The 13,144-nt window shown below is 36.7% G+C and overlaps 1 protein-coding gene across 1 annotated transcript in view; it reads left to right on the plus strand.

The window, feature by feature from the left end:
* The window catches only part of ENPP1 (ectonucleotide pyrophosphatase/phosphodiesterase 1), a 73,864-nt gene that overhangs the window by 48,599 nt on the left and 12,121 nt on the right, over positions 1 to 13,144 (plus strand). Inside the window, exons 12-20 of the mRNA XM_061428001.1 lie at positions 1,748 to 1,856; positions 3,052 to 3,183; positions 4,651 to 4,682; positions 5,455 to 5,582; positions 6,541 to 6,610; positions 7,550 to 7,637; positions 9,792 to 9,961; positions 10,753 to 10,804; positions 12,085 to 12,236. Of these exons, the coding sequence (XP_061283985.1) occupies positions 1,748 to 1,856; positions 3,052 to 3,183; positions 4,651 to 4,682; positions 5,455 to 5,582; positions 6,541 to 6,610; positions 7,550 to 7,637; positions 9,792 to 9,961; positions 10,753 to 10,804; positions 12,085 to 12,236 (933 nt within the window). The remainder of the gene's footprint in view (positions 1 to 1,747; positions 1,857 to 3,051; positions 3,184 to 4,650; positions 4,683 to 5,454; positions 5,583 to 6,540; positions 6,611 to 7,549; positions 7,638 to 9,791; positions 9,962 to 10,752; positions 10,805 to 12,084; positions 12,237 to 13,144) is intronic.

Raw genomic sequence — 13,144 nt, forward strand, 5'->3', positions numbered from 1 at the left:
GCATGGCTGACAGTGCGGTCCTGCCATCACTAGACTGAGGGAAGTTTCCTGTACCTCTTATGTTAGTCTAAACAATTGGCCAGATGCTAATATAAGTTTTATTCTTTCACTATCAAGATCCATCTCTAGGTAAGTTTGGCTACAAGTAACTCTAAGGATCATTTTGTAAAGGATCAGATCATATAAATTTTAAGACCAGTATTACTTTTCTGTTCACTAAAGATTTCCCTCTTGAGAAACCTGTATGCAGGTCAGGAAGCAACAGTTAGAACTGAACATGGAACAACAGACTGGTTCCAAATAGGAAAAGGAGTACGTCAAGGCTGTATATTGTCACCCTGCTTATTTAACTTATATGCAGAGTACATCATGAGAAACACTGGGCTGGATGAAGCACAAGCTGGAATCAAGATTGCCAGGAGAAATACCAATAACCTCAGATATGCAGATGACACCACCCTTATGGCAGAAAGTGAAGAAGAACTAAAAAGCCTCTTGATGAAAGTGAAAGAGGAAAGTGAAAAAGTTGGCTTAAAGCTCAACATTCAGAAAACGAAGATCATGGCATCCGGTCCCATCACTTCACGGCAAATAGATGGGGAAAGAGTGGAAACAGTGGCTGACTTTATTTTGGGTGCTCTAAAATCACTGCAGATGGTGATTGCAGCCATGAAAATAAAAGATGCTTACTCCTTGGAAGGAAAGTTATGACCAACCTAGATAGCATATTCAAAAGCAGAGACATTACTTTGTCAACAAAGGTCCATGTAGTGAAGGCTATGGTTTTTCCAGTAGTCATGTATGGATGTGAGAGTTGGACAATAAAGAAAGCTGAGTGCAGAAGAATTGATGCTTTTGAACTGTGTTGTTGGAGAAGACTCTTGAGAGTCCCTTGGACTGCAAGGAGATCCAACCAGTCCATCCTAAAGGAGATCAGTCCTGGGTGTTCATTGGAAGGACTGATGTTGAAGCTGAAACTCTAATATTTTGGTCACCTGATGCAAAGAGCTGACTCATTTGAAAAGACCCTGATGCTGGGAAAGATTGAGGGCAGGAGGAGAAGGGGATGACAGAGGCTGAGATGGTTGGATGGCATCACTGACTCAATGGACATAAGTTTGGATGAACTGTGGGAGTTGATGATGGACAGGGAGGCCTGGCATCCTGCGGTTCATGGGGTCACAGGGAGTTGGACACGACTGAGCGAATGAACTGAACTGAATTGAAAGATTTCCCAACATAACTGCTTTTCTGATTTATCTTCATTCAGGGTTCAGTCCATTACTTTTCAAATCATATTCATTAATTTATAAACTTGGTTAAACGCTAGTATTATTGGCTCATCAAAACTTACTTTATCTTAATTCTTAAAAATTCCAGTCCATGTTACTTGGATATCTTTCAGTCAATGTGAGATCATGTTGAAAGAGCGTGTTTCATAATAGAGTAAAATATACAGACTGTAAGTAAAGATTAGACTGGTTTGCTATAGGCAAAGCTGCACAAGAATTTCCCTCAGGTGATTTTGCTGGGAGAGAGAAGGAGAGAAATACCAAAGGCAGTTTGCCAAAACCATATGCCATTCTGTGTCCTTGTGACATTCGTATGCAAAATAATGCAGTTTGTTTGGAAATAATGGGTTTTATTCTTAGAAGTTCTAGTTTTAAAAAATTAAGTACACAGAACTCTAAGAAGCATTCCATGAATACTTTTAACTGCATGACATGAGATTGTTTCCCTTTCTTAGGTCATCAGAGCTTTGCAGAGGGTTGACAACATGGTTGGCATGCTCATGGATGGTCTGAAGGAGCTGAACTTGCATAGATGCTTGAACCTCATCCTTATTTCAGATCATGGTAACCTGGGTTTATATCCTTTATCTTTCAGGTTAAATGGAGCTTCCAAAAGTTTACTTGATTGATTCATGTTTTATTATTTCCTCTGACTTTTATAGCTAATTATTCCTTGTGGAGAATCTTTAGAAAACATTACATTAAATATAACATACAAATAAAACACAGAACTCACAGACACCTATGAGCTTATTAACCACAACGCACTTATCTCCTGATTTGGGGAAGACTTACATTAGAAACTTGGAGAGTTATTTTTTCAATATTAAATTTTGGTAAATCTACTCTAAACATTTTAGGCATACTTTGAACAGATTATTATGTGCTTCTTCTATTTTCTCTAGAATGATAAATCTGACTTTTAAAGGGAGTATGTGTTAATTTTGGCAGTATTTTGATCTAACTCTTATTTACTGTGACCTTTAAAACATGTTTGTATGCAGACTTGGGACTGTAAAAGCCATGTGTATACAGGAAAATCAGAAAAAGCTGCTTTTTGTTTGCTCTTGTTGTTATTATTGTTTGCTTCAGAAATAATTATTGAAAACTATTTCTAGAAACAGTCCTAAGAAGATGTATTCTAAAGAAGCCTCCAGTCTGAAAATGAGATGAGTGTTTTATACTCCTAGTTAGTATACTAGTTGATTCTGAGAAAATAACTGTGCTTTCATACTCAGGCTAAAACTGTGATATTCTTCCTCATTCACATAAAAATATTGTAATACATAAATAAGAAACACTGAACTAATTTTAGATGGAGAGAAGGGAAAATATTTTTTTAAGCGAAGTGGTAGATATATGTGAAACTCTGTGTCTTACCTGTTAGATGTTCAACTATCATAAGTGCTGCCTGCATGTGTGCTAAGTCACTTCAGTCATGTTCTACTCTTTGTGACCCCATGGACTGGTAGCCCACCAGGCTCCTCTGTCCATGGGTTTCTCCAAGCAGGAATACTAGAGCGAGTTGCCATGCCCTCCTCCAGGGAATCTTCCTGACCCAGGGATCGAACCCACATCTTTTAAGTATTCTGCACTGGCAGGCAGGTTCTTTACCACTAGCACCACCTAGGAAGCCCATCGTGAGTGCTGACCTCATGTTTATTGATTTTAATTCTGAAAGTGAAAGAAATTCTGTCCTACATGTTAAAGGTTTTTTATTAAGGTTGCGACATGTTTGGGGATTTTTTTTTTCTCCTAGGCATGGAACAAGGCAGTTGTAAGAAATATGTGTATCTGAATAAATACTTGGGAGATACTAAAGATTATAAAGTTGTATATGGACCCGCAGCTCGACTGAGACCCTCTGATGTTCCAGATAAATACTATTCATGTAAGTATATCTCTGTGCTAATTTTGAATATGATTATATTTACAACTAGTGTGTACGTGCTCAGTTGTGTCTGACTCTTTGTAACCCCATAGACTGTAGCCTGCCAGGCTCCTCTGTCCATAGGATTCTTCAGGAAGGAATACTGGAGTGGGTTGCCATTTCCTACTGTAGGGGATCTTCTTCCCAGGGATTGAACCTGCATCTCTTGCATCTCCTGCATTAGCAGGTGAATTCTTTACCCCTGCAGTACCTGGGAAAGCTCTATATTTACAATACATTCCTCTGAATCATATCTTTAAATTAAAGGTGATCAATTAATTTCTTTTTCATGATTAAATATCCAGGACTGGCCTTCTGCACCCAAAGGGATTTTATGGGACTGGATATGAGGACATAAGTCTAACCACTTACCTGTTATTCATGACTAAGAATATTATTTGATGAGCTTGGTACAGTTTTATGTTATGTGTATTTTTCTTGGGCTTCCCTCGTGGCTCAGATGGTAAAGCATCTGCCTGCAATGCAGGGGACCTAGGTTCGATTCCTGGGTTGGGAGGATCTCCTGGAGAAGGGAATGGCAACCCATTCCAGTATTCTTGCCTGGAGAATTCCATGGACAGAGGAGCCTGGCGGGCTACAGTCTATGGCATCGCAAAGAGTCTCAGAGACACAACTGAGCGAGTAACACTTTCACTTTCATATTTTGCTTTTGTTGGATTCAAGATTACTTATAAGGAAAAAAACTCAAAATTTCAGCTACATTTATTCAACTTTAATTAATATCATTTCATTAAACTAACTTACAGGTGTTATAGGATAATATTCCATTATAAGGAGGAATGCTGGCTGAGATGATTAATTCTATAAGCAACTAATTTCTGTTCTCAGAAATGACTTTCTTAAACTATTCCAAAAAACAATGAGAATGTGTTTTGTGAGCAGAGAAGAAGAAATTTCACATTCTCTCTTGACCACATGTCATACCCAACCTGCCAGGAAATTTTAAATATTCATTCTTTTGAAAATCAAGCCTGGTTAAGAATTGATTGTTATACCCTTCTTTTCGATTACCATCCTTGGTAATTCTAAAATACTAAGAGCAGTTTTGTTTATCATTCTGTTAAAATTACCTTTGAAATGGAAAGAGAAAAGAGATTTTTCTGACAGTCATCACTGTTGGATTAGGTTTGGGTATATGCAGTGCTATATGTTTCAGTAGATATGGTTGAGTATTTGTGAGGAGAAGTAGATTTCCCTCCAGGAAAATTGTTATACACATATATTGACATAGTAACCCAAAGCATAGACTCTAACTTGTACAATAACAAGTTTTAATTAGTACTTAAGAAAAACTATTAAAGTAGTATGTCATTGTTTTAAATGGATTTGTGTCTGATGTGCTATATTTTTGTATTATTTTTAATAGTAGCATACCATTCAACTATTCTTATCTTTACCTCTCTTCAGTTGATTATGAAGGCATTGCCAAAAATCTTTCTGTGAGTATCTTTTTTTTCCCTATTACTGTTTTGTTGCTAGTTTTGTATAAAATATATTTAGAAGAAAGTTTTAGTATTTGATTGGGAGATTATAGGATTTTAACCTAATCTATTTTCTTTTTTGGGGGGGGGATATCTGGGCCAACATTTAAATGCCCTGTAGTTTTTAAAGGTCTTTAAGGACATATCTCAATAATGTAGGTTTTTAAAATTTTAAGAATTTATTTATTGACATTATTAAATTTATATGACAGTACAAGAAATAATTGAAAACAATAGGAAGGGAAAGCCTGTAGCCATACTACCACAAACACTTAGCATTATAATATATTTCCTACCAGTTTTTCTTAGGTTGATTTCTTAAACTTTTGCCCTAGTGCTGATTTACCTATATTCCATTTTTTTACTTGATGAAAATTCTTACAATTTTAAAGAAAGTTCTTAAAATTATTATAAGAGTATTTGAAAATAGATTATCAGTAGTAGAACAAATATAAACTAGTGACTCAATCTAAGGACTAAATTGAGGACTAGGACTCTTATGCAATAATTATGATTTCCTATAAAATAAGAAAATACAATAGTTGAGAATATGCAAATTATACATTATGTAAGTAGTGAAAACTCAGTTATTTTTGCATCTATGACTTATTGGGCATACTGATTAAACATTCAGGAGAAAAAAATTCATATGGACTTAGGAAGCAATTTCAAGAGCAGTTTACACTTAGAAAATGTGGAAATGGTTTTTCTTTGTCTCTTACAATTTCAGTGCCAGGAACCAAACCAGCACTTCAAACCTTACCTGAAACATTTCTTACCCAAGCGTTTGCATTTTGCCAAAAATGACAGAATTGAGCGCTTGACGTTCTATTTGGATCCTCAGTGGCAACTTGCATTGTAAGTTCTGACAGTCTCCCAGGTAAACCTAGTCATTCAAGGTCCTTGAAAGGACCATTGGGTCCTTTCCAATGATGTTGTAATATGAAGACTTCAAGTATGATTCTCTTTGTCCCAGTTTCTCTCAGCCTTGGACTATTGACATTTGGGATCAGATAATTCTTTGTGGTGGGGAGCTGTCCTGTGTGTTTTGGGGTATTTGAAAACATCCCTGGCTTCTACTGACTAGATAAAAAAGTGCTGTCTATAGTTGTGACAACAAAAAATATGTGCAGGCATTGCTGCAATTCCCTGGTGAGAGGGGGACACCTCCAGCTAAGAACCACTGCTCTGTCCCCTCACATCCATCTTGATTATTTCTTATGTTCCACTTGCCTTGTGTCTTTTCTACATGTTATGGTTATGCCTAACAATAGCTTCAAAGTCTAACAAATGATTGGCAAAAGCTCTTTGTTATAATAATGAGCAATTACCATCTTCATTAGACAGAGCTGTTTTTTTCATTCTTGTTATACTAAATCCATCAATAAACCTCAGTTTATTGTTATGTTCAGCAAATTATTTGGATTGTGCATATTGTTAATGTGTCAAACTTGATCATTAACTCCTGGAAGCCAGAGATGATAAATACATACCTCTGTCCAGCAAAACCTAAACAGTAAACCAGAATTCAGTCAACAGAATTACAAGGTCTCTCCCTTATTAGAGAACTGTGCTTTCAGTGTTTAGAAAAAGAATATGAAAGAAGAGAAGGTCCTTATCCTCATGAGAGAACTAATATTTAGTGAACATCTACTATGTTCCAAGCATTTCTTTAGGCTAAACGGTATACTTTTTACAAATAAATTGTTAACTATCAAAAAATAGTTGCTCTTTATTAATGGAAATAATGTCATGGGTGTCGATTTTGCTTTATGAGTGGACTTTGCATTATTAATTCGTATTATGTGACAATTAGGAATCCTTCAGAAAGGAAATATTGTGGAGGTGGATTCCATGGCTCTGATAATACATTTTTGAATATGCAAGTGAGTAAACCTATTCCACTTTAAAAATTATAGTTTATATCTAAAGAAAAAACTGATATATAAAGTTTTAGACTTAAAGATGTAGACTGTCCTTATGAGTCTTTAAAGAGAATTAATGAGGCACATACTTTCATATAGCTGTTTTACTTTGAACATTAATAGAATTTTAAAAAGTTACATTTCCGAATGTGTGACTTACACTTTGTGTGTGTGTGTGTGTGTGTGTGTGTGTCTGTGCACGCGTGCACACACACACTCAGTTGTGTCCAACTCTTTATGACCCTATGGACTGTAGCCCACTAGGCTCCTCTTTCCATGGGATTTTCTAGGCAAGAACTCTGGAATGGGCTGCCATTTCCTCCTCTAGGAGATCTTCCCAACCCAGGGATCAAACCTGTGTCTGCTACATTGGCAGGCAGATTCTTTCCCACTGAGCCACCAGGGAAGCCCACATTTCATACTATATTTCTAATAATTATTTTTTCATCTATTTGTACTTCATTGAGAATGTTGATTCACAGTAAACAAAAGGCAGTAATTAATAGGTGGAAAGATAACATACTTATGTTCTAAATAAAGATAATCCCTTCCATTTGCCTAGCACTGTAAAAATTTCAAAATACACTCATATCATTATCCCTACAGCATGGTGTATGGTGGGCAGAGTAAGATTTAGATCCCATTTCACAGTTTAAAAAAAATTTCATCATCATTTTGTTCTGATTGTCAGGTTCAGAATTGTAATAAAGTTAAGAAAGATATCTTAGATGTCTTTAGATTAAATGTGCAACAGGGATTAAAATAATATCCTAGAAGGGCCACTGGGCACAGTATTTTTCCACTTATCTTAATATAACCAGTTTGTATATGTACAATGGGCAAAAAAATACCTTTTTAGTGACCAACTTTAGTGACCAGTTTCTTTTCTGGCCAACGTAGGCCCTCTTTATTGGCTATGGACCTGGATTCAAGCACAGCACTGAAGTTGACTCCTTTGAAAATATTGAAGTCTATAACTTAATGTGTGGTAAGTGTGAACAGGTAGCTCTTCTCCCTTCTGAACACAGAGCTGGAATAGATTATCAAAAGTAGGTCACATATTGGGCACCTTTCAGGAAATGATGATAAGGCAAGATCCTCATATTTCCACCTTTCTTCTTCCTGACCCAGAGTCATTGAAAACATATGCAAAACATAGCTATCTGATGTTTCCACTAGGCTGCACAGTGGCAAAATATAACAGAGCAGATGGTCTATAAATTGTAAGTGCCTGATACTTTGCTAGGCCCTAGACTTAATGAGATGACAGTTGAACCAGATCAGGGTGGAAGCCAGAGAAAAGAGTTTGGAGGTTGTGAAAGGTAGAAAAAACAGGTGGATCCTCTAGTAGCAATAATAGTTGAATGGACGGCAATGTCAAGGTTGCAGAAATGGAGGAGAACGCATTGGCTATATTCTTAGTTTACTCCATACCTTCTAAATTAGAGCTTTTATGGTTGAATATTGCATTTTAAATATTGCTTCCTTTTTCTGATAACAGTACTAGAATTTATAAAACCTTAAATGTGTCCTAAGTATTGACATAATTCTTTTAGCGGGAGACTGAATACTTAAATGAGTTAATATATCCTAAAGCGTCTAAACAGTGCCTGGCATATAATAAGTGCTTTACTGTGTAAGTGTTTGCTATTATTATTATTAACAGCATGAGTCTTAGACTTGGACTGAGCTGATTTTGAATCCAGGTCTACTATATTAGTAACTTGAGACCTTGAGCTAAGTAAGCATGCTGATTCCAGTCGTGCATGTGTACCAAGTCGCTTCAGTCAAGTCCAACTCTTTGCGACACTGTGGACTGTAGCCCAACAGGCCCCTCTGTCCATGGGATTCTCCAGGCAAGAATACTGGAGTGGGTTGCCATTTCCTCCTCCAGGGCATCTTCCTGACCCAGGGATTGAACCCACATCTCCTAATTCTCCTGCATTGGCAGGTAGCTTCTTTACCACTAGTGCCAACTGGGAAGCCCACCTTGGAGAAATTGAAATTCAGTTCTAGACCATTGCAATAAAGTGAATACTCTAATAAAGCAAGTACATGAATTTTTTTGATTTTCAGTGCATATAAAAGCTATTTTTACACTATACTGTAGTCCATTAAGTGTGCAGTAGCTTATGTTTAGAAAAATATACATACTTTAATTAAAAAGTACTTTATTGCTAAAACATGCTAAGCATCATCTCACAATGTGGGACTGTCATAGACCTTCAACTGTAAAAAAAATCTCTGGAGTGTAATAAAATGAAGTACAATGAAATGCTTGCTCCTTGGAAGAAAAGCTATGGCAAATCTAAACAGCGTATTCAAAAGTAGAGACATCACTTTGCCAACAAAGTTCCATCAAGTCAAAGCTATGGTTTTTCCAGTAGTCATGTACAGATATGAGAGTTGGACCATAAAGAAGGTTGAGTGCTAAAGCTTTGGAACTGTGGTGTTGGAGAAGACTCTTGAGAGTCCCTTGGGCAGCAAGCAGATCAAACTAGTCAATCATAAAGGAAATCAACCCTGAATACTCACTGGAAGGACTGATGCTAAAGCTCCAATATTTTGGCCACCTGATGCAAAGAGCCAACTCATTGGACAAGACCCTAATGCTGGGAAAGATTGAGGGCAAAAGGAGAAGGGATGACAGGATGAAATGGTTGGATGGCATCATCGACTCAATGGACATGAATTTGAGCAAACTCTGGGAGATAGTGAAGGATAGGGAAGCCTGGCGTACTGCAGTCCATGGGGTTGCGAAGAGTCAGACATGACTTAATGACTGAATAATGATGAAATGATGTCTCTCTGTATTCATCTACCAAATATTGACAACAAATATATTTAGCACGATTGGCATATAATAAACATTGAATAGGGGATAACTATAGTTACTGTTTACATTAAAATTTAGAGATTTTTATAGAGAAGTACAGTGTGCATATCAATATTTCCATCAAGAATAGCCTGATCATAAATATTCTACAACCTGAGAAAGAGAGATTTTTAGTTTTATTTTAGGTAAAGAGTTAAGGACTCATATAGATTTGGATTTAAAAAATAAAATTCATAGTGCAAAACTACTATTTAGTTTTGAAATTTCTTAAGTAAATCTTTATTTACCATTCTTGGAATTATGCAGATTTACTGAATTTGACACCAGCTCCTAATAATGGGACTCATGGAAGCCTTAATCATCTTCTAAGCAATCCTGTTTACACTCCAAAGCATCCCAAAGAAGTCCGGCCCCTGGTCCAGTGCCCCTTCACAAGAGCCCCCAGGGAGAGCCTTGACTGCTCGTGTGATCCCTCAGTAAGTATTCTGAAAGTATTTAGCCCAGTGGCTATGATTTTATAGCACCTTCTGCATAGCGTATTTGTGAGTGGGAGCAAATGTACGTATTTTCAACTCTAGTGACATATGCCAACCTTTTTATTTTTTATTTTCCCCCCTCTTAGTTTTTACACTCGCTGTATTTTTAATCCCCTTGTATTGAGACTTGATTTGGCTGCAGGCTGCAAGAATTCTAGCTGAATTCTGAAATATACTGAATCCCAGAATCCGGGCTGCCCTCCTAGCAGTGAAGTCTTTTATGAACCAATCTCAGTATTTCCTCTCTAAAATACATCCAACCTGTTTTAAATTTAGGAGGAAAATATTTTGAAGGATGAAATGAATTTATTACACTTCATTTTTATTCCTAATATGTAATTGTTGTAAGGAGATGAAAATATATGACAAATTATGAACAAAATTGATCATGTCCATAAAAGCAAACATTTGAGTAGCTCATCTTATGCTCTGTTTTGTTTTAGGCTTAATTTATGCTTGTAAAAGACCATAAGAGTAGAGATAAGAATTATAAACAGTAGTTATATTCTTATTTTTAAATGGCTTGTGTTCTGCTGTGCTAATAATTTTGTCTTTTTGCAACTACTATCCCTATGTTTTTATCCTCTTCTTCAAAAAAATAATTTCACTTGTACAGAATGGTTATAATTTTATCTTTGTTCTATGGTGGAATACTTAAGCTATAAAAGTCATTTGTTACAAAATTAAGGCACATTTTTCAACCCTCAAAAATTGTATCATTAATTTTTTAGATTTTGCCAATTGTGGATTTTCAGACACAGTTGAATCTGACTATGGCAGAAGGTAAGCAGGATTTTTCTCAACAATGTGAAGCTCAAAATTAGTTTGGGGTCATTGTTTGAGAATAACCAATAGAATAAGGTAGTGGTGGAGGACCACCTGATGAACTGGGTGAACTTTTTAGCTTGACAATCCAAACTGTTAGTCATAAGGAAGGAAGGGGTGTTTACAGTGGAAGCAGTACGTAATGTAGTTACTGGAAGCTGAATCACTCTTTATGGACTCAGTGGAGTATTTTGAGATTTTGAAGATATGTATAGGTTTATATTATAATAATAGATCCTCAGATTGCATTTAAAATACCTAAATTTCTGTTTCACTTAGTTCTTAATTATAAGGTAGTATAAACTGATTTATCTAAAGTCACTTCTTCATAACTCTTGAATGAAAATTAAGCATATGCAGACAACTGATGAAGTGTGGGTATTTAGTATCCCTTTGATGGTCCTTGACACAGTCTCAGATCCTTAAGTTACTTGGCTAACAGTTTTTTTCTTGCTGGAATAAAAAAGTGAATTCTGCATGCTCTTGACTTGGACTTCTCTCTATAAAATCTCTATAAATGCACAGATTATAGAAATTTTAGATGACCCCAAGGTGGCAAAGTGTCATGGTGAAAAATGACAACCTTTGGAACTGAGTAGATATGGGTTTGAATATGAGCTTAGAAACCGTATGTCCATGGAAAAAGTATTTGTTCCCTATAAGTTGCTCTTTTCTCATCTGTAAAATAAGTATATAGCCTCAATTTATAGGGGTCCATATGAATTAAATTCAATGATATATACAGAGAATTCTATAAAGCATCTGATGCTTGAGAAAAGGGCAATAAATGGTATATGTGCTATTATTCCATTTGGGGTAGTCTCATAATTTCAGTTTAAAATTTTTGCTTTCTGAGTATACACATCATCCAGAAAACTTTCTTTTGATATTATGTCTTGGAAAATAGGTAATAAAGATAATATTAAAGAATTTTAGTAACATAAGTCCTAATTACTGAAATCCCTAGCAATCTCATGTAGTATCTTCTTGTGATATCTTAATATCACATTGATAGTTCAGGATCTACATAGGCACACACTCTTGTGAACCCCTTTTGTTCTTTTAAAATTACTTATGGTTCTGTTCTTTGTAAGTAGTTTTATTTTGCAGTTACAAATAATTTTTCAATAGGATTAAGTAGAGAAAGGAATCAGATGAGGGTGTATCATTATATCTTACCATACAAAGCATACTAAGTGTGTTTGAACGGTGGTTTCACTTCCCCCCTATGACCCAAGAGAAGACCATTAAGCGTGGTGCTCTACCCTATGGAAGACCCAGAGTTCTCCAGAACAGCACTGTCTGTCTGCTTTACCAGCACCAGTTTGTGAGTGGTTACAGCCGTGACATCCTGATGCCCCTTTGGACATCCTACAGTATCAGCAGAAATGCAAGTATTTGCCATCTCTTTCCCTCTGCGTGGCTATTTTATGTTATTACTAAGCAAAACTTTGTCCGCATCATTTCTCACTGTCCATCTCGGCTCTGTAACCAGCTCCCAAATTAGATCACTGAGCCGAGAGTCAGAAAATTTAGGTCCCGGTTCTAGCTTGGCCACTGACTAGCTATGTGACTTTGACATTCAGAGCAAACCTTTGTGAAATGAAGGTATGCAGTGAAGGTTTCTTACATGCTTTGGTTTTTTTTTTTCTTGGTTTTAATATTTGATGATGCTAATTTCTAATTTCATGAAATCACTTTCACAATCAATTACAGTTATTATTTCTAAATACACAGCTGTGTAAGTCCAAGGATTTCCCTCAGCTGCCCAAATCTTGGGCCCTCAGGGATGGAGGAGGACATTGAAGCTCAGTAACCTCAGTACATATACCACCTACAGGGAGACCTCCCAGACCAAACCAGGGAGAGGCCTGGGGTCCTGTCCACCACCCAGACTAGAGGAGTTCAGCCTTGAAAGGAGTAGGGGAAGATATTCCAGAATAAGACCACCATTCTCCTTCACCCTCACCCCCTGGATGCTTTGGTAGCAAGACAAATGAGGAAAGAAATAGAGCTTGAGAAAGAGATGAGATTTAGATCTTACCTGGAAATAAAGTTTTAAACTAGTTGTTGTTCAGTCCCTAAGTCGTGTCCGACTCTTTGTGACCCCATGGACTGCAGCACACCAGGCTTCCCTGTCCTTCACTATCTCTTGGAGTTTCTTCAAACTCAAGTCCATTGAGTAAGTGATGGCCATCAACCATCTCATCCTCTGTTGCCCTCTTCCCCTCCTGCCCTCATTCTTTCCCAGCATCAGGGTCTAAACTAGACTGACCAGATTTTCAGAAATTGAAAATG

This window comes from Bos javanicus, chromosome 9, assembly GCF_032452875.1.
Source record: "Bos javanicus breed banteng chromosome 9, ARS-OSU_banteng_1.0, whole genome shotgun sequence".
Lineage (NCBI taxonomy): Eukaryota > Metazoa > Chordata > Mammalia > Artiodactyla > Bovidae > Bos > Bos javanicus.